This window comes from Crinia signifera, chromosome 8 (assembly GCF_055691185.1).
Source record: "Crinia signifera chromosome 8, ASM5569118v1, whole genome shotgun sequence".
In the NCBI taxonomy this organism is placed as follows: domain Eukaryota; kingdom Metazoa; phylum Chordata; class Amphibia; order Anura; family Myobatrachidae; genus Crinia; species Crinia signifera.
The window spans coordinates 167980652-168001696 of NC_139224.1; the positions used below are offsets into that span (position 1 = coordinate 167980652).

General features: G+C 46.7%; 1 protein-coding gene across 2 annotated transcripts; it reads right to left on the bottom strand.

Moving 5' to 3' along the window:
- Positions 1-188: 188 nt before the first annotated feature.
- Positions 189-15108, bottom strand: SERBP1 (SERPINE1 mRNA binding protein 1). Of its 2 annotated transcripts, none has more exons than XM_083157714.1 (9): positions 14717-15108; positions 11795-12005; positions 10359-10505; positions 10188-10259; positions 8107-8181; positions 7425-7602; positions 5959-5991; positions 3650-3823; positions 189-2890 (listed from the first exon to the last, which is right to left on the bottom strand). In XM_083157714.1, exons 1-9 carry the CDS (start codon positions 14979-14981, stop codon positions 2834-2836), a joined length of 1212 nt encoding a protein of 403 aa, XP_083013840.1. In that variant the 5' UTR covers positions 14982-15108; the 3' UTR covers positions 189-2833. The 2 variants fall into 2 exon arrangements, with proteins under 2 accessions (XP_083013840.1, XP_083013839.1); XM_083157713.1 differs by having other exon boundaries at positions 10188-10274.
- Positions 15109-21045: the final 5937 nt, after the last annotated feature.

Sequence of the window (21045 nt, forward strand, 5' to 3'; positions counted from 1 at the left end):
GAATAGACAGTAAATCACATAATTGATCTGTCTCCCCCAGAGACGCTGATCAGTGTGTACATAACAGATTTAACCACCACTTCCATGCGTCTAGCTGACCAGCAATAGGGTACGACCACTACCTCCACATGCCAAAAAGCCAACTCAACAAAAGCGCAAACACACATTCAACAATTGCTACATCTCAGTTCAGCTTTAGGCCTCAGACCAGCATTTATTAAATTAATTTTCAAGGGAACTTTTATACCAGTGGTAATTAGATCAACATTGAGTATGTGCATAGAATACACAGAAATTTATATTGCCATTTACAGTTATACAGAAATGTAATGTTTTAGACAGCTTACCTGGATTTACCCGGTTCCATGGTTGTAAATTTTGCCTTTATACGAGAGCTAATACGTCTTCCACATTCAGCAAGCCTAGACATGCAACATACTTGCATTGTGGGGTACTGCATGGCAAATGCCTTGTGCCCTGCAGGAATTGTGCCTCAAGAGACCAGAGACCAAATAAAAGCTGTCACACTGCCTCCTGGTACACTGGCAAAAGCATGAAAATTAACCTTTAATTCAATAAGCATCCACCAAAAAAGACAGATCGGTTCACAGTTTCAGTTCACACAAAGAATGGACTGGAGGCAAATTTACAACTATGAAACATCAACTTAGTCAGATGGACCCCGTCTTACCGGCTAATCAGAAGTTTTTATGCAGATCAAAAGACTTCTATTGGATGCACTGCGATAACTGGGGTAATCTATCGTGTGGACTTAAAGCTCTGTAACGAATAATTCCAGGTTGGCTGCGGTACTTTCTACAGTGTTGGCAGACGGGCAGCGGGTAACAGGTTCACATTGAGTCAGAAAGAGCCGCAGAGTGGCGAAACGTCACGATAGATTTTGACAATTTACAACTTTGTTGCCACTACAAAGCCACTTATAAAAGCCTTAGTTAAATTGAAGTATTTTTTGAGGATTAAAAAAAGGCAGAACTACATATATACAGCTGGATAAACTGCAAATAGCATTTTTTGTGTTTTAAATTAGAACTATAAAGGACGCCTCATGGGGGATCTTGATTGTCCCAAGGGACCATTATCAGCTACCGATAAATATCACGCTCCTCACTATTGCAAGTTGCCTCCACTGAAGAGTTGCCCGCGTTTTGCGAAGGCTTATTTAAATTCATAGGTTAATGCACCGACGTTTATAATACCTCTGCTTTGTAGCCTCATAGTAAATTATATCTCCTAGAAAATAATCTCAAAACGGCTAGCCAGCTGTATAAAAATACAGACCCTGACAGCGCTAAGGACCATGTACACCCGGCGGGGTACACGCAGAGCACGGCCCGTGCCACTGTTGTACCCGCCAGTTTTGAATACTCCGTTGACTGTACAACTTTTATAAAAATAGGGCAATAATATTTTTCTCCATTAACCTATGCAGATAAGAACCTACAAATTGTATAGCCTGCTAAAAAGTGTAAAAAGAATATTAAATAAAAGGAGTTTCTTATCCTAAAACACTGTAGACAATATTTTTTTTTAAATTGTTTTCTTTTTATTCTTTTTGTGTCTTTTTTAAATTTTTTTAATTTTTAAAGTATCCTGTTGTGTCCTTTTAGAAGTGGTCATTTTTTTCTTTCCTTTTTTTTATTTTTTAAGTCTTAGGAACAATTTAAATAATCTAAAAAAAAAATAAACCTAATGGGACTTGTTTAATATTCCCCCCTGAAGAGGGAACATTCATCGGTCAGCCAGTGAAACTGAAAAGCTGAAAGTATCGGACAATTTAATGTCAAAATGGGAGATTCTTTTGCTTCCCAAGCAAAACTTAAATGTACCCCCCACTTTAGTGATGCTGGTTCTTCCACTTTAGTACAGGGCTTTAGGAGGGACCCAATAGCCCTTCCCCGGTGCTATTTATAAAGCACTTCTCCGCATACAATAGCTGCAGCAAAACAATTCCTTATATATAATAAAACTTTTCCGGTGCAAGGTAGACATTCCCATCATGCACTTTTGAAAATGAAATAAAAGAAGATACAAATTCTTGTCCCATCTTTGTTATTTAAAGCTTTTACGCAGTCGGAAGAGAATACGACAATTCTGGAACAAGCTGACGAACAGTGGCACCGAACCCGTTCAATGGTCCAGCAAACTGCTCCCTAACCCACGCCGGGTACCAGGGTGACCAAACATGTACCTTGAATTTCTTTCAAGTCTAAAAAAGGCTCGCCATTACAGAGAACGTTACCTTTCCAAATTGAAATTAGGTGTTTATGCTAAAAAAAAAAAAAAACATTTCTTTTTAAATTTAGCAGGGAACATGACATAGGCTAAAATAAAACCAGTTCCAAAATAAAAACCAGTTCCAAAATATTATAATAAAAAAAAAAAAAATTCTAGTGTTAGCACAAAACTAAAGCTTGCCAAAAAAAATAAAAAAAATATAGTTAGAGGAGAATAAAAACACAGATGAGGTGAAAGCTTTAACTGGTATACACTGTTCACACCTATATTTCAAGTTTGGAAATGCATTATTTTCAAGCAGCCATACAAAAAAGTATTCATGAAGAATGCAGAATCTCTGGAAAAATTATGAAAACGTCCCTGCTACCAGTACGTATCTAAATACAAAACTGAACTACCGTATGGTTGCTTCTGTAGCGATAGAAGTCCATTTTTAAAACAGATAAAATTCAGTCCCATAGGTGTGAATGGTATGATCGATAGTCTTTAATTTGTAGTTGTTTAGGATCCTTAAGCATGCAAGCCTCGTAGAAGGGAGGGCCGCGAGGGCACCAGGGATGGACTGTAGTCATCCAGTTTAAGCCAGAGCTGGGAAAGCCTCGGGGTCATCAACATCAGGAACAGAGACGCTTGACTAGAAGGAGAGAGAGAAAAATGAGGTCACATACGTTTGGGTGATCAACGGACAAAGGTTGCAAGTGACAATCTTCCCAGCCTAGACCTTGCAACAAAGATACATTGACTGAGCAGTACGAGTAGCAAGGCTTTCCCTATCCAGTAGGTCACAGGCCAAAGCAAATAACGTACAAGACTGCTGCATTTATAACACACAAATGCAAAAGGAGAACTCGCTATATAGGGATCTAGAAGTTTTTACACAATCGCAACGTTAAACTTTGGGGACACTGGAAAACAGACACCGTCATGTCACCATGTGGCACTAATAGCAACGGTAGGACAATCGCATTTACATTGTAATCACCAGAGATTCCATGAATCTCTGCGGTGATCACATAACCATTAACATCGCACTGGTAATATGCCAGACACAACGTATCTCCAGCACAGAATAAACAAATAGTTCGCTTTTAAATATTGACACAAGTAATTAAACACACACTGGTTCACCAACACTCACTGGGGGTTATTCTGGTTTTACTAGCTCGGAGTCAAATTCACACCCTTGCGAGTTCACCAGAACCCTCCCCCCATTTGATTTTGGGATCACCATGGGAACCTCGGGCCACTGCCACACCACCCCCGGAATGTTGGGTGCGTGCACCCGTCGCATGTACATGCGACAAAATGCGCATCGCAAAAACATAGGACACGTGCAGACACATAGCCACGGCCGAACGGACCGGAATAAGGATCACTGCCCTGGCGAAATTACCTTGTCAGTTCTGCCCCCGCGACTGGGCCTGCTGCCACGTCCGCGGCCACCTCTTCCTCCACCACGTCCGCGCCCGGGGCGGCCAAGGTCTCCAAAGTTTATCTCAAGTTGGGATGTGATGTCATTTGCAGGCTTGCGGAAGTGATGATCCAAAGCTTCACACTCGGCTTGGACCTAAAGCGATAAAGAAAAAAAAAATGAAGATATATAAAATAAAAATCAGAAATGGTAACAAACACGCAAATAACCCCAGAGCATGCAGAACTAGTACTGGTCACCCTTGGCTTAAATGGCGGCCCACATTTTAAGCAGGTATCTGTATAATTAACAAATACCCAATAGTACTCTATATAATACGGTCGGCATAATCACTACAATTACTGCTTACTATAAAAGCAGTAATTTCACAAGCAAAAACATGCATGCAGCCCGGTGAATATTCATATACATTTTTCAACTGAGCTCAGTGTTGCAACGTAAATACAAAATAACTAAAGTTTAACTTATTGGGGCCAATTCTATTCTCCGTGCTGTGAGTAGTGCTACTATTCTAATCAGTGCGCTGCTAAGTCGGAGAATGCCAGAACTTGCGGGTGTGTAGTCGCGAGTACCGGGATTTTCAGACCCTAGTTTTGTCGGATTTCTGCTCGCTCCCACCCACTAGTAGGGTAGCAGGTCGCTTAGAACAGCCACCAGGAGGGTGAAACTCCCAGCGGCTGCGCCAAGGCTTTAGCGGTAAAATAATACATATATAAACACAAGAATTACTACAATAACAAAGCACTCCACGTAGTAGGCCAGGTGCAGGCAACACGCAGCACTCGTGCTGCTGTGAAACTACACGACCCAGCAGGCGCTGCCAGTTTAAAATGCGAATACTGTAGCATGCTGGGATGTGTAGTTCCAGAGCAGCTGGAGGGCCAAAGGTTGCCAACTCCTGCAGTACACTAACACCATCAGACAATCTAATTCAGGGGCACCAGCACTGGACAAAACATTAAATGACCAAGGGTCTACAGATGGATAATTGCAGCAGGAGGAGAATTAGACATTTCCTAACTAAATTAGAAATGGATAAAACTGCGTCAGTCCTCCAAAAGGAAGAACGTCTGTTCTGTATCTGCCTACAGATGAAGGACTAACTGCAATAGGGGAATTGAATTGGACATTTTATTAGAGTGTGATCTTTAAAATGTTCTCGGATCATAATACCCAGCAGGTTATTATCTGCCGAGAAGGACGATGCAGGCCTAACACCTTTGTGGGTACAGCAGCCAATAATAATGGATGTACCCATCTTCTGTTCTGCGATTTTTCTTGGGGTAAATATCCTGCCCATGATAAACTGGTGTGTAATTATCATCTGTATCAGGGTGGTCTTAGCAGCTCTCTGGGTGGGCATATTTCCAGCTAGAGAAGCGTTCATGTCCGTTGCGCATAAACTGCTCCAGACAGACTGCAGTGAATGGGGAGTGCTGGTTATCACACAACACACTGCGCTCAGACCACCACCAGTGTCCTCTGAGCCTAATCCATCTGTCAGGTGACACAGGACAAGCCGTCTCCATTCACTTTCATCCGTGCGGAGCAACATGATAACAATCAGCAGTAGCACTTCCTCTAGCCGGAGCGGTCCTTCAATACAGCGCAACTACACTACGCATAACCGGGTCTGCATTTTAATGTGCGAATTCGGATCTATATTTTTAAAGTCAGGATTTTTCTTGCTACAAGAAAGCTACTGAATTCTTCTGCAGGTCACCATTTAGCAGGTATGGGGCGGCTCAAGACTAACTAGAGGGGTTACTCCTACAACATTTGTCCAAGAGCAGCAAGAGGTTACTTGTTACTTTGTGCAACTATCCTTTATCAAATCTCATTATACAAGTAATTTGCTATTCTACAAACTGCACTAAACCACATAGAATAGCCGCAGTCAGGATATAAAGTCCCAGGGGCGTCTTCGGAGGAGGGAACCTTGTGCCTCGGCCTCTATTTGGCTGGTTTCCTGGCTTCTGCGGTGCCTGGACACGTGCTGGGAGTTGTTTAATGATCTCTACCTGTATAGCTCTCCCTACAGAGTACAATGTACTGCAATAGGGGCAGCCGACTGGTAAGCAGACAACCAAGCGACTGAAAAATCGCTCATGTAGTTTAGCTCAATAACACCATGACTGAGGACATCCAATCAGGTTGTGCGCTGAATGAGGGAATGCCGGATAACTACTGTTGAGTTTAGCTTTCATTGATCAGCAGTAGTAAGAATTTCAAGATTCATTCAGTTGTTGTAAATATTTAAACAGTTGTACCTCTGTTTCTAGCCTGACCTTTTCATTGATGTTCTAAAGAAAAGAAAAAAAGAAAGGAAAAAAGTTACAAAATGAAAAAAAATGAAAAACAAACAAAAAAAACAAACAAACAAAAAAAAAACCCTTTAATTTAGAACCGTCACCGGCTTCTGTGCAATATACTGTAAGCAAAACAAGACATGTACCAAAACTAAGCAAACTCTTCGGCCCGAAAGAGCGTATTGTTCCAAATCCAGGCCGCACAGCAGAGCGATGAGATTTGCAAAGGGCTGGTACTGTTACATCACGTTGGCAGATTGGGGGCGAGATGTTCTGACATACACCGCCTGTTTTTACTAATCGCATATGCACTAACATAGAAACATAGAATTTGACGTCAGATAAGAACCATTTGGCCCATCTAGTCTGCCCCTTTTTTTACCCTTCAGGTAATATCAGCCCTTTTTAATCCTTATTTCTTTGTAAGGATATTCATATGCATATTTAAATTGTTCTACTGTCTTAGCCTCTACCATAACATACAGATAACATACAGGTGTAGCCAGCTACATCTTTGCAGGAGATGGCGATTCTATCCAGGCCGCCGGCTACCGCCAGCTGCGTGCGCACGAGAAAAAGGGATCTGGCGAGCACCGGCCAAGGATGGCAGCGGCTCCATCAGTTTGATTAGTAATGCAAAGGACGGCTCTTGCGATAAGAGTTGTCCTTTGCGATACGGCGCCATCCCTGGACTTCTGGGTCTGAGACCCACGAGTCCAAATGCACGCCGGCTAACAAAGGACAGCTGACGATACCCTTTGCAGTACTGTCCCTCGAGTGTGGGCTTTGCAGCATGCAGATATGCAGTATAAGGCCCAATAAGGTTTTTTTTTAACACATTTTCCCTCATAGGGCTGGCATCCGTCATACTCCTAGCATCCGCTGCTGTGTGGGATGGGGAAGGATGCCCGGGTAAGCCAGGCCGATTGGGTCCCCTGTTTTTTTTGCTACCTGTAAACTGCACAGATGACAGGATTAGTGACAGGTCATTTCAAGTACACATTTGGTTGGTGAATAAAGTAATAAATACATTTACAGTAAAATACATTGTTCAAATTTTCAAGGAGAGGTGATAAAAAGAATGTCAAAACTTAGAAAATATAGTGAGGGATGGGTTGAGTTTTTAGGGGGAAATAACCCCAGCAAAACCCAATAAAAAAAATTTGATCCTATTGATTTGGTCACATTCCCATATTCTAACGCAACTGAAGCCAATTTGGGCTCTTGTCTCAATCTTTCAACACATGAAAAGATTAAAAATGGTTACACCTTCAATACTACCAAGGCACCGCTATACAGTCCTAATCTACAGCCTCACTTTACAGCAGTGTGGTAAAGTACCCAGCACAGTCAAAGGACGTGACTAAGGGTCCGATGGGAAGACTAGACAGAAATATGGGGTTGAAAGTAGACGACAGTCAAGTTACCTCTTCGCTCTTCGCTTTGTGCAGGACAAAACCTTTCTTCCACTGTCCGTCGGCGCCTTCGTTTGGTTTCCGGATGTTGAATTCGGCTTTTGCGCGCTCTTTGTCCTGCATAGCCTTCCATTCGTCCAGCGTCATTTCCTTGGGTCCCTCCTCTTTGACCTCCTCAGACTCGTTTTCCCTGCAACCAAAGAGCTGCAGTCACTGAAGCCTGTGACCACGTAACCATAGAGCAGACATGGGAGCAAAGTACACGCCAAATATAATAGGCGAGGGAAAGCTGGAACACCATCAAATCCATCCCTGCATAATCCACTATAATGGCCGGCCGTATGGAACCGCAATTCCCCTTTGCCTTACGCCAGCGAGCGAGATGTTTCAGTGGCTGCCCGGGGAGAAACTAAAAGTCGCTGGGTCAGTGTCATGTATTCTTAAGCTGGGTGGACGCTGTCCTAAGGTGCTCGCTGAGTTCTGCATCTCTAGACTTGCCCAATATAATAAACGTTTATTTAAGCATTGCCAGTGAACAGAAACAAAGAACACTGGACGCCAATATCATTGTTCCATTAGCGCACACTGGGGGAACTCTGAAGGTCTGAGGAGCAGACTGGGAACATACGTATTGGCCTAAAGACGAGTGGGCGCTAACGCCGCGTTTCATCATTATGCTGTCACAGCCACTCACTTGTTCTCTGTATCAGCGGCGGGTGTCTCCTCTGTCTCGGGTGTCTCCTCGGTGACGGTCGACTGGTCCAATTCGCTGAAAATGTAAATAATGAGCAAACATTGCAGCTGGTGATCTACAACTTCCCTGTCTATGGCTTGGCTAGATCTTAACGTCAGATTAGCAGATTTTCTCCAGCGTGAGCTTGGGTGCGATATAACAATTGAATACGGCTCAGCCATTCATGGGCATTTATGTCTGAACCCAAACCTAGCTGTAAAAGGTCAGATGGCAAATGAAAAACTAGAGAACAGGTGCTATCTGCAGTGTCCAACACAACCGCGACCCCCCCCCCCCCTCATACCTCAGGCGATTCTAGCACTTTAGCACTTTGTGAATTGATTAACTGTATTACAATTGGACTTCAACCTAGGGGTAAATTAACTAAAGCTTCTCAAAACAAAAAAATAGGCAGGGATGTTGCCCATAGCAACCCATAACGTAATTTTCGAGGCCGCAATAGAAAAGCGATCAGACAGAATCTGATTGGTTGCGATAGGCAACAGTGCCCGGTACTTGTTTCCTAGCACGGCCACAACGATTTGTATCGGGGTGATTGGGTTGGAAAAATCGCGCCGTAGCATCGCATGCAACCAAATCACATGCGATGTGACCGACGCGATGGACCAGATTTTTACATTGAATCAAATGTGAATAGGGCCCCTGGGACACTATTTTACATTGGATTCAATGTAAAATAGTCCCCAGACCCCAAATTTTACCCCCTCAACGGCACCCCACGATTGACGCCAACCCGAAGCGTGGCGAGCGCAGCGAGCCCGCGAGGGGCGGCGGTACGAGTCCTCCGACCTTTTCATACCCCTACTATCCACATCGGTGTGGAGTTGAGAATACAAAGTGTGGCGAGCGCAGCGTATAACTTCACAGGTATACGCGTCCCCTCGCCACGCTTCGGGCTCGGTGGCTCGCCACACTTTATATTCTCAACTCCATGCCGACGTGGATAGTAGGGGTATGAAAAGGTCGGAGGACGCGCACCGATGCGCTAACCAAGCTTCGGGTTGGCGTCAATCGTGGGGTGACGCTCACAATGGGGTTGATTAACTTTTTAACGATGACGGGGCCATATACAATGTGAAATGAGTCATATTGGCCCATTTCACATTGTTTGCTATGTAAAATGGACTAAATCAAGTCCATCTCATCTTGTGCCATTATAGTGGCACAAGACCGACGCGATGCTCCCGATTTTAATGTTAAAAATATTTTAACATTCAAGCCTATGGCAAAATCGCGTCCATCGCGTCGGTCGCGTCACGGGCCATGTTAATGCACGCGACCGACGCGATGGTCCCGATTTTGCCTTTGCCGGCAAAATGGACCTGATTTCAAAGGAAATCGGGTCCATCGCGTACCTTAACTTTAAGGTACACGATGGATAAGATTGTGGCCGTGCTAGGAAACAAGTACCCAGTGCCCTAATGTAAGGTTAATTCTACCACGCTGCATCTTTCAAAACACCTGCAGTTCCTCCTCCCGGCCTGCTTCTAGCCAAGTGTGGTCTGTATTTCAGCGCCGATATACAGACTAAACTTGTGCTAGAAGCAGCATAGCAGACAGCAACAAAGGGAAGAGGAGCTGCAGGGTTTTTAAAATATGCAGGGTTCTATAAAATAATGCTACTGGTATACACAGTTCCACAGCAGCTGCAGGACAGAATAGTGAATACCCCTCTGCCTTACTGGATCTATGTATAATTAGGTTATGGAAAGACGATGTCTAGGTTTAACCACTAATTGTTGAAGTTGACACCTGAAAATGGTCAACATACCATAGCTGAACATAACCAAAAGGTCGACACCTGCTTAAGGCCAACATGGACATGGTTGACACAAGTTTTTCATGTTTAACGACCTAGTGACTTGACCTAGATATTGTTAACCCAGGGACGGCATAGCCTATAATTACACATTGCTTCCTCACAACTATGTACCGTTAACACCAGCAATAAAGAACCGAATACAGTTTTACTGTTCTTAGAGAGATATAAACAAAACCTTTATACGGAAGATCCAACCAACCTCATCTCATCCTTAACATTGCCCCAGTTGTGTGATCCGCTTCCGCCCCTCTTGTCCTCATGCTTCGGCCCACTGAAATGTGAAGAACTAACCAAAATGAGTTTTAAGGTCAGTGGGTGTGTAAGGTCATTGGGGAAATACAAAATAAATAAAACGCACAACACGACTTACACTCGGTCGCTGCCGCTGTGTCTGTCGAATTCACGTTTGCCACGAGAGTCAAAACCATCTCCTCTGCCCAAGCCGCGTCCACGTCCGCCGCGTCCACCACGACCACCTGGGCCACCGCGCCCACGGATTGGCCTGTCAATGATGGGTCTGGGGGAAAAAAAAGGATTCCAAATGAAAGTGAAGCAGGCGTGTTCTAGAGAGCACGCATGGAAACATCATGTGGCTACAAAACCGTTCTACACTCCCAAACAATGACGTGCGCGGAAATGTATAACTATCAAAGTGATGGCATTTAGTGCGCGCAATGAATGGTCCGATCAGCGCCAGACAGTAGCATAGGCCACAGTCACAAGCAGAAACTACACCGGCCATAGCTCTAAAGCAGGGGTGGGGAACCTCAGGCCCGGGGGGCGTATGCGGCCCCCATAGCCGGTCTGAGTGGCCCGCCTACCCACCCGGCGGATTTGCCAGGAGTCAAGTACAGGGGAATTCACACGAGAGGTCGGTAGTTCTCAAGAGATTCCTCTTAATCAACAGCAGCCGGAGACTGTCAGTCCTATTCAGCGGCAGCCGCCGGAGTGTGGGACGGCTGCAGCAGGACAATTTGTAAGAGAAATTTTTACATATGGCCCCCAAAGGATTTTTTCCTCATACAAATGGCCCTTGGCACAAAAAAGGTTACCCACCCCTGCTCTAAAGCGAGGTTTAATGGTGCGACCAATGGCAGCATAAGAACAATCGGTATTATATACACAAGGGGAGGAGTCTGTCGGTTTTGGCATAATGCTGCAGACAGGCAGCTGAGATCTCACCATGCGACTCAAGCCAGGCATACACTAGGCAACTACTCCCCTGGTAGAAGTTGCCCGCGATCCGCCTGCAGTCCTTCTGTAGGTAATATATTGTCTACTCGGCTCGGAAGAAATCTGGTAAATTGTTTCTGCAGATCGTGTGACTCGCAGGGGAGAGCACAACGCATAGGACCTGCCGTTCATTACACGCAGATTTGGCACTTTTCAGGAGATTGATCCTCACAATTGCATTAAAAAGTGCCCAAATTGCATGGTAGTCGCCCCAGTGTATTGGGGGAAGGGGGGGGGGGGGGGGGGGGGATAACTTAGTTCTGTGCATCCGTAGCAGTGACTGGGCACTACGTTACACTGCAAGCTTCCAACTATCCTTTCGGAACATCCCGTCCTGTACAGACTTCATTATACGATATTGATCTCAAGCAACCGATTGTTCTATTACATGAAACAATAAAACAAGTGACTGCTATTGAGCCAGTGTTAAGTAGTCGCAATTTAAATAATAAAACCAAACCGACATCAAGAACCAACGGAAACCGAAACCGTTCTATTTACGCTGCGCCATTATTTCAGCAAGTTGCCTAGAAGACATTGCCTAACGGGAGGTTGTTGCCAAGCGGTATTTACCTGTCCACGGAAAATTCTCCTCCTTCTCCTTTTTCTTCAGCTGGCTTCTCGAAGCGGCGCTCGCGAGGTGGCCGCCTGTCTGATTGCCGCCTGTCGATAGGCTTCCCTTCACCCTGCGGGGCCTGTGATGGTGGCTGCTGCTGCTGCGGTGGTTGTTGAGGTGGTTGGGGCTGCTGCTGCTGATCTGGTCTCCTGCCAACCCTCCTGATCCCTGTTACACACACAAGACACATGTCAGCAAGTGATATCAATGGCACGTTCGCCTCGGCCAGGCCGCAGACAATAGGATAGGCACACGTTGTCCCCAACCCCAGAACGCAGCGCGCCAGGCATGCCATCAACTGGGGTAAATGGCACAAGCTTAAGGTCCGATATATCAGCCGTTCGATGAAATGGCCGATAAATTGATGCACCATCGATATAGCTAAACAGCGTCCTTCACAGATATATCAAAGTGGCTGAGCAACACAGCTGAAGCCCAATTTATCTTAAGATATATAGGAACACCGTGCTGTGTGTGTAAGCAATCCGCTGACCACTGGTGATTGACAGCTCAGTGGGCATGCACCCGCCCAGCTGTGATGTCAGTCCCGACAGATTGTGCAGTGTGTGCAGGTAACACGTTGCTTGATCCGTCTGTAGATATACATTCAGATCAATTGATCCGCAGATATATCTAGTAGTTTGTTCCCAAATTTTTCATGCCAACATTTTATTAAGAACGAGTAAAAAGATGCATTTATCCCTCTCGATAATCTACAATGTGTATTAATGCTGCAGCATATTCTATTTGTACATGTATTATTGATTTTGAAAAGCCACGAAGCAAGGAAACTGAATTAGCATAAAACCGACTTTACCAGTGTCTGCCGCTATAGAAGTTACCCACAGATGCATAGAAAATATGTGACCGGTTTAATTTTTAGGGGTTAAATCCAATATAGCTGCAGGAAAAAACAGATGCGCCCAGGTGTGTTAGCGTGCGGGGGGGGGATGTTAAATTGTAGAAACACTGGGAAGCAAAAGTAGTAATAAAAACATTTGTTGCACCAAGCTGATCAGCATTGTGACAGACCGTAACATTTCTACTTTACGTTGCCTGACATTTGACGGGGACAGTGCAGCGTGACAGGATCCCTCCTTACCCTCAACTCCCAGGTCTGGCAAATACAACCGAGTGGCCTGTAAGCTCCTCCCATGTGTGTGTGTTTTGGAGAAGGATTACAAACTGCTTTGGACTACACAAAAACACACTACAGTGACAGGGTAAGGTCACCACGTGTTGCAAGGGCTTCTGGGTAAGAAGCAGCCAATCATGATTGACAGCACACCCTGGGCTCAGGCAGCTGCCCGAGAATAGCCACTTGGTACCACTACTGCTTATTCGGCTCCTACGACAGCTGCTGAAACCCCCTAAAGTAGCGCAAATAAAGATGAACCATTCCGTACCACTTATAACTTGTACAACAGCATTCGTACAGAAATAAAACACACACCCCCCTTGCTCCCATGTGCAACACAGTAACACCCTCCTGTGTATCCTGCCTAAAGCTCACAATTACTCTCAAGTAAAAAAAAAAAACTTTTATATCTGGGTGCGGCCATAAATGCAGCTGACGCTGAATATTAGACGCGCTGCACTGTGAACAATGACACCCACACCCACCAGTGACAGGGGCTTCTGGTTTTGTTGGGAGACGCTGGGAAGAGAGCAGGTAATTAGGAGGCGAGGAAGATAAACATCAGGTGCAGAACCTGTAACAGGTGGATGTGACGACACTCCGTGCTCTGCAGAACAAGGCCGGTAACCAAGTCACGCAGGCTGCCATGTACACAAAGCAGATCTCAGGCCTTCTACCCCATTACCAGACACACATGGGCGCGACGGTTGGCTGTGCTCGCGACAGTGGGCAGTGTTTGCATGTTTCCCCTAGAGCAGTGGTTCCCAACCGTGGTCCTCAAGTACCCCCAACAGTGCATGTTTTGCAGGTCTCCACACAGAATCACAAGTGCTATAATTAGCTCCACCTGTGGATCTTTTCAAATGTGCCTGAATAATGAGTGCACCTGCTGGGTGACCTGGAAAACATGCACTGTTGTGGGTACTTTTGGACCAGGGTTGGGAACCACTGATCTAGAGCATAAACCCTGACGGCAGAGCGCCTTAGCCTGACCGTGGATCACTAGTATCACCGGCCTGTACGTATACAAGGAGACAGCACCTATCCTGCAGCTGAGAACTGCAAGTCTCAGCATGCCTCCTGCCAGGGCTGGGCCTGCTTACACCTGTGCCAGAGCTATGCAGAGCACACACACCACGTGCAGGAGGGCATGGCTCTGCAACAAGATCTGCAGCAGTAATGGGAACACTGGCAGCCATGGTTGCAGGGCTGACAACTCCGGGCCCCCACCCACGTGGTGAGCGTCCCATCTCCCGCCACAGGCCGCGCACTCCACCCTCTCCACGTGCGGGAACCCCCCTCCCCCCACACACCCCGGGAGAGGTGGGTGCAGCAGCGGCGCTGGATCCTATCACCGGGAGGGGCGGCTGCTGATGCTGCTGGGCCGGGGAGAATGACAGGTGACAGGGCCCATGCAGGACGATTGTTTGCGGGTATTTGGGGCCCCCAGCAGAATGGTCTGTTCGCGGGGAGCCGGGGCCCTCGCAGGACGGGACATTTGCGGGCGGAGGGGGCCCCTGCAGGACGGGTTGTATGCGGGGAGCCTGCAGGACGAGGTGTGCACGGGGGGGAGGGGGCCCGGGCACATGGGGGAGGGGGAATGCGTTATTTATGTGCGTGCAGATATAACCATGGGGGTCAGCAGGGCCCCGGGCCCCTGACGCACTCGCACACACGGGGGAAATGACGCACCTCCCGTGCCTCACGCGCCAGCCCTGGGGCCCCTGACGCACGCACTCACCTTCCTTCTTGAGGGCCACGGGCGGCGGGGCCTCCTCCTTCTTGTCGGGCAGCGGGTTCTTGCGGTCCTTCTGCGACTCCTTCTTGGGCTGCTTGGCGGCCTGGGCAGCGGTCTTGCCGGCGCCCTGGCCCGGTCCCCCCGCTCCCTCCTTCTTCTTGTTCTCGGCCGCCTTCAGAACCTCGAACGGGTCGGATTCGTCGTCGAATAGCTGGTCGAAACGGTTCGTGACGACGCAGCCGAAGCCTTCCTGCAAATGTCCGGGCATGATGGCCCCGTTCCAGGCGGATGTCCTCCGATTCTGTGAGGCCGGGAGCGCGGAGCTCGGTGCTGGCTGGTGGCCGTAAGATGGCTGGGAAAGAGGCTGGCTTCTCTTCCGGCGCGATAGACATCCGGGAACTCGCGGCGCGGGGCATGCCGGGAGGTGTAGGCCGAGAGAGCGGGGCGCCGTGCACGCAGGAGGGGGCGGGGGACTACGAGTTCCGGCATGCCCCGCGCCCGCATTGTCCCCGAGCCGCCGCTGTTCTCCTCTCTGCGCAGTCTGTCAGTGGCGGCGGCGGCGGCGGCAGCACAAGGGCTAATATATATAGATATCTATATTTCAGCAGCAGCACGCATTATACAGGGGCTATTGTCTTATATATACGCACACACACAGTTGTATATATACACACTCACCCCCCCCCCCCCCCTTCCTATATAAGCACGCACACCAGAAGCAGCATTCATTACACAGGGATATATATCTTAGTGGTGGGCAACTATTAAAATGATTAATTGCATGACATTTTTGTGATTAATCTTGTTGCCAATGGGGATTGCATTCATGTTGCCACATGGGGTTCCTTGCTTGTTGCCAGGGGGCTTTACTTGCTCGTTGCCAGGGGAGGGTTATTTGCACGTTGCCAGGGGTTGCAGGGCGACCGCGCTCCCGGAATCCACACTTCCGGGTAGCTCTACGCACTCTGCACACAGATACTAGAGGTGAAGGGGCACCTCTAGCATCTGTAGCCTTCATAGTGGCGGCCATTTTTGGATGGGCGCAAGATCTCTGTCTCAATGTGGATGGAGACTCTGCAACCCTGCGGCACAGTTTTCACAGCCAGACCCGTTTCTCGTCCATTTCCTGCTGCCTGTCAGTCCCGTTTTCCTCCCCACATGTGCACCCGGCGTTAACGTGTTAATATGAGACTTTAACACACCCACCACTAATCTATATATCATACTTCCCTACGTGACCCTCTCCTTCAGGGAGAAAATGCTCTGCTCCTGGACTGCCCTGGTGATGTAGGATTGCCATCACCTGTGGGGAGCTAGGTAATTGCTAAGAAAGGTATTTCACCACAGGTGATGGCAATGATACATTACCAGGGAAGTCCAGCAACAGAGCATTTTCTCCCTGAAGGAGAGGGTCAGGTAGGCAACCATGATATATACTCGTAAGCCTGCTTGAAGCTAATGCTTTGAAAGCTAGTAGATGTAGTTTCACTTGCTGCCAACAGATGGCAGTGTTTCAGAGTCACACGGACTCTAGACAGTAGACACAACAGGAGGCGATCACAGGATATAGCGCGATGGATTGCTTGAGGAAGGGAGGCTCCAAATTGGTATCTTGCTTAGGGCCCCATTAATTATAAATCCACCTCTGTTGAGGACACCATTGATCCTGACCAAATCCCCAGCACGATTTGCAAAAATGCAGCCCCGAAGGAACCCCCACCATGCTCCACTGTTGCCTGCAGATATCATTATTGTACCAGCCATTCAGGGAGCAATCTGTCTTCTGTTACAGACAAACATTGACCAGTCCAGAACACTTGCTGCCATTTTTTCTGCACACAGTTCCTATGTTTTCAAGTATAATTAGTTGGCTTGGCCTTGTTTCCACGTCAAAAATGTGGCTGCATTTTTTCCCAGAAGACCACTTCTGGACAAATCTCTGGATGTACCTAAGTCCCACTGCTTTCTGCCACTGATAGCACTGATGAACATCTTCCAATTTCGAAGGAAAGCAAGCATGATGTATCTTTCATCTGATGCACTAAGTTTCCTTGGCCGACCACTGCATCTACGGTCCTCAATGTTGTCCATTTCTTTGTGCTTCTACAAAAGAGCCTGAACAGCACATTTTGAAACCTCAGTCTCCTTTGTAATCTTTGCCAGGGAGAGACCTTGCTGATGCAGTATAACTACCTTGTGTCTTGCTGCTGAGCTCAGTCATGGTGTTTGACTTGGGACCAGATTCAGGTCTGATTGCACAGCTCCATTTCCGCAGCATGGGCGATTATTGAATTGACTGCATATGGTGTGGGGTGGAACACAGCGGCTTCCCAGAGTGTCCCTGAAAATGCAGGCATTCCTCGAACCGTTGGGTGGCAGGGCTGCTGACGTAATCTAGACTTACTTGACACTGCAAGCAGGGGGAAATCACTGGATGGTGAGTGATCTTCCCTGTTTGCAGGGATGCGAACGGGCTCGCAGCCGTGCACAGGGAAGGGGCATTTATCTGATCGCTGAGCTCCGAAATCCTGCATCCAGCAATCAGGTCTGAATAAGGGCTATGAAATGTTCTTCCACAACCACACCTTTATAGCAAAATTTGGCAGTTCCTTACCCAGTTTTAAGCCTCATACACAGCTGTTTCTGTTTCAGTTAATGACTGTTTCAACCTACACTAAAAATGATGATTTTTATGACCTGATTGGTACGATAAAGTAATAATACACCTGACGATCGGCCTAATTCAGCTAGGATCACTATTTAGAGAATTTGCAAATCATCTGATTACACTGGACAACAGTGAAAATGCTTCCGAAACAAAAATAGTCATTTCTAGTTTATTCGAGCATGGGAAATACGAATATGGCATTTAAAATGCTGGGTTCGCTGTATATTCTGAGATATAACCATATTTCATTCAATGCTAGAGAATTTGGGGATGCAGTTTAAATCGCGGCGGTCGGGATCCCGGCGTTCAGAATCCCGACGCTGGAATCCCGACAGCCGAAATCCCGACACTTTCTCCCTCCACGACACCCCCGGAGGGAGAATAAATTAGCGTGCCGAGCGTAGCGAGGCACCGGGCCCGCTGGGTGGCGAGCGCAGCGAGCCCGCAAGGGGGGGGGGGGGGGCGATCCACGTCCCCCCCTTGTCAGGATTTCGGCGGTCGGGATTCCGGCATCGGGATTTTGAACGCCAGGATCCCGACCGCCGGGATTTAATACTGAATCCTGAATTTGAGGGATTTTCAAAAAATACAAGGGATTTTTTTTTTATTAACTAAATTGTCGGTTACTCGATATATATGTTACTCATATATGTCACTCAAAATTAATTTTCTCGATTCTCATCTGGACTTCTTTCCTCCAAATTGTGGTGCAGTAATGCTGCTTTCAGACCACAAAACTGGCTTTGACCAGGTATTTTAAAACATTTCTAAAAACGGGATGCAGTTACAATCCCGGCGGTCGGGATCCCGGCGTTCAGAATCCCGACGCCGGAATCCCGACACATTCTCCCTCCTGGGGTGTCCACGACACCCCTGGAGGAAGAATAAATTAGTGTGCCGAGCGTAGCGAGGCACCGGGCCCGCTGCGTGGCGAGCGCAGCGAGCCCGCAAGGGGGGGCGATCCACGTCCCCCCCTTGCCGGGATCCCGACCGCCGGGATTCAATACTGAATCCCTAAAAACAGGTCTGCCAGCTAAAACCCCTATCACACCGCATGTCTTTAAATGGTATTTCAGTGCAGTTTTTGTCCTTAAACGGTTTTTCAATGCAGTTTTTGTTTCTTCGCAACACTGAACCCATTTTAACCCATAGAACAGGGGTTTCAAACTTTTTTGAATCACGGCGCCCTAGAGCATCAAAATATTTTCATGGCACCCCTAGACCAAATGCTTCTTATCGAGAAATTCAGAAAAAAATATTAAATTAAGTGCATTGTGTTTATATGTCACAGTTATCTGGTGAGGGACAGGATTTGCTTCTGTTTGTCCACATATATTATGATTGGCAACCACAAGCACTGGTTTTGCCTGTTACATTGACCATAAATAATATGAATTGATCCTGGTCCACCAACCCAAGGCACCCCTGCAAGTGTCCTGAGGCACCCCAGGGTGCCTAGTCACACAGTTTGGGAACCACTGCCATAGAAAACAGTGGATGAAAAAAATGGGTCTGAAATGGGTGGGACCCTGCTTTATTACCGTGTAGAAATACCAGTTCAATAGAACGGGTAAATTCACTCTGCACCTTTCAGACTGCACAAATTACCATTTTAAAACAATAAAAAAAAATGGCAAAATAACGGGTAAAAAGTGCTGTCTGAAAGGGGCATAAGTGATGAGCATGGTGAGAGGTTCCACCAAGATATTTCAACTATGGAACGAAGATATCAGGGTAAATGGGACGTTCCCATGCTTGAAGACGTTGGACGGTGACAAGAGATGCTCCAGGACAAGAGTACAAACGACAAGCAAAACGAAGGCACACTCATAAATAGGTCGTCATACGAAATAGCAAGGCTTGTTATCTTATTTTCTGCTAATTTACCTGTACATAGATTGAATTAAAACAATTGCTACTTCTGTTGTGTACAGATATCATATTAATATAATGTTGGTTTTTACTACAGAAGTACATGTGTCACAAGTAGTGTATCTAAAAAACTAGAGCCAATAAACAAATTCTAAGGTCATATTTGGTTTTCCTGACTACATTTCCGATTGCATAGTAGTCACAGTTTTGATTGAACATGGCGTTTTCTGAGTGTGTCTAGACATTTTTGGGGTGGGTGTCTGACGTCAGCACTGCCCACATCCACCCTGTCTCAGATGGAGAGGATCCTTCCATGATTTGTGATTTGAATATGGGTCTGCGAATCCATAGTGATCTGCAATGCATTTGCAATTTTACACGGGGCATTTTCTCTTTCTGTCTGGGTGGAGCTTTCTACTTGCAGTCATCTGCAACTTCTCAGATTAACGATCCAAAGGCCCTATAATCCTACAAAATCCCTCACTTTGTGCAGGCGTACCCAGAAGAACTGATATTGTTCTGAAGACATTCTCACTTTGCAGCATTTTGTCCGCACATGCCTAAAACTTTTGCACAGTATTATATATACTGTGTTTGTGTGTGTGTGTGTATATATATATATATATATATATATATATATATATATATATATATGTGTGTGTGTGTGTAAAGAAGAGATAAATGAAGTGCACCAGTCAGTGATAAATATAAGCACAATTTATTTATAATATACTGACATACATTGGGGTTATCGAATAGCAGCTTGCCATAGGAGACCACGGGGCGGTACTGCAGGACATGCACAGATGCAATACCCGCTCATTCGATGATCAGTCACCGGCGGAACATGAACTGGACAGCCACCAGCCAAGGAACTCCAACGAATCAACACGGACCAGCATAGACGTCACAACGTTGAGATCACAGCAGCCACGTCCAACGCGTTTCGTCACAGACACGGACTTCGAAGTCCGTGTCTGTGACGAAACGCGTTGGACGTGGCTGCTGTGATCTCAACGTTGTGACGTCTATGCTGGTTCGTGTCGATTCGTTGGCGTTCCTTGGCTGGATTTTATAGGGTGTGATGCCATTTACTTTACTATACAATTGTATGAGATGCAATGGGATTTAGGCACCCCCCACACTATCCACGCCACCCCGAAGAGTGGTGTGCGCAGCGGAACGCGTCCTCCCGACCTTTTCAAACCCCCACTATCCACGTGGGCGTGGAGTCGATTTTATATAGTGTGGCGAGCGCAGCGAGCCCGAAGCACTCGCCACACTATATAAAATCAACTCCACGCCCACGTGGATAGTGGGGGTATGAAAAGGTTGGGAGGAAGCGTTCCGCTGCTGCTCGCCACGCTTCGGGGTGGCGTGGATAGTGGGGGGTGCCTAAATCCCATTGCATCTCATACAAGTGTATAGTAAATTAAATGGCATTGCACTCTATAAGATTTCATTGCGCCTGCCGCGGCCAGAGAACAGTGAATAAATTACATAGGAAACTCGAATCACATGCAAAAATCGCATGCGATGCGATGCAATTTTCTTACACAGAATCACCCACTAAGCAATTTGCTTAGTGGGCGTCCTGCTAATACATAAGTACCGCATAATGTGTTGTTACAATGGGCATTACTACTGGGTGGCATAATATGTTACAAGGGGCATTTCTACTGGGTGGCATAATGGGTTGTTACAAGGGGCATTTCTACTGGGTGGCATAATGGGTTACAAGGGGCATTTCTACTGGGTGGCATTATGTGTTACAAGGGCATTACTACTGGGT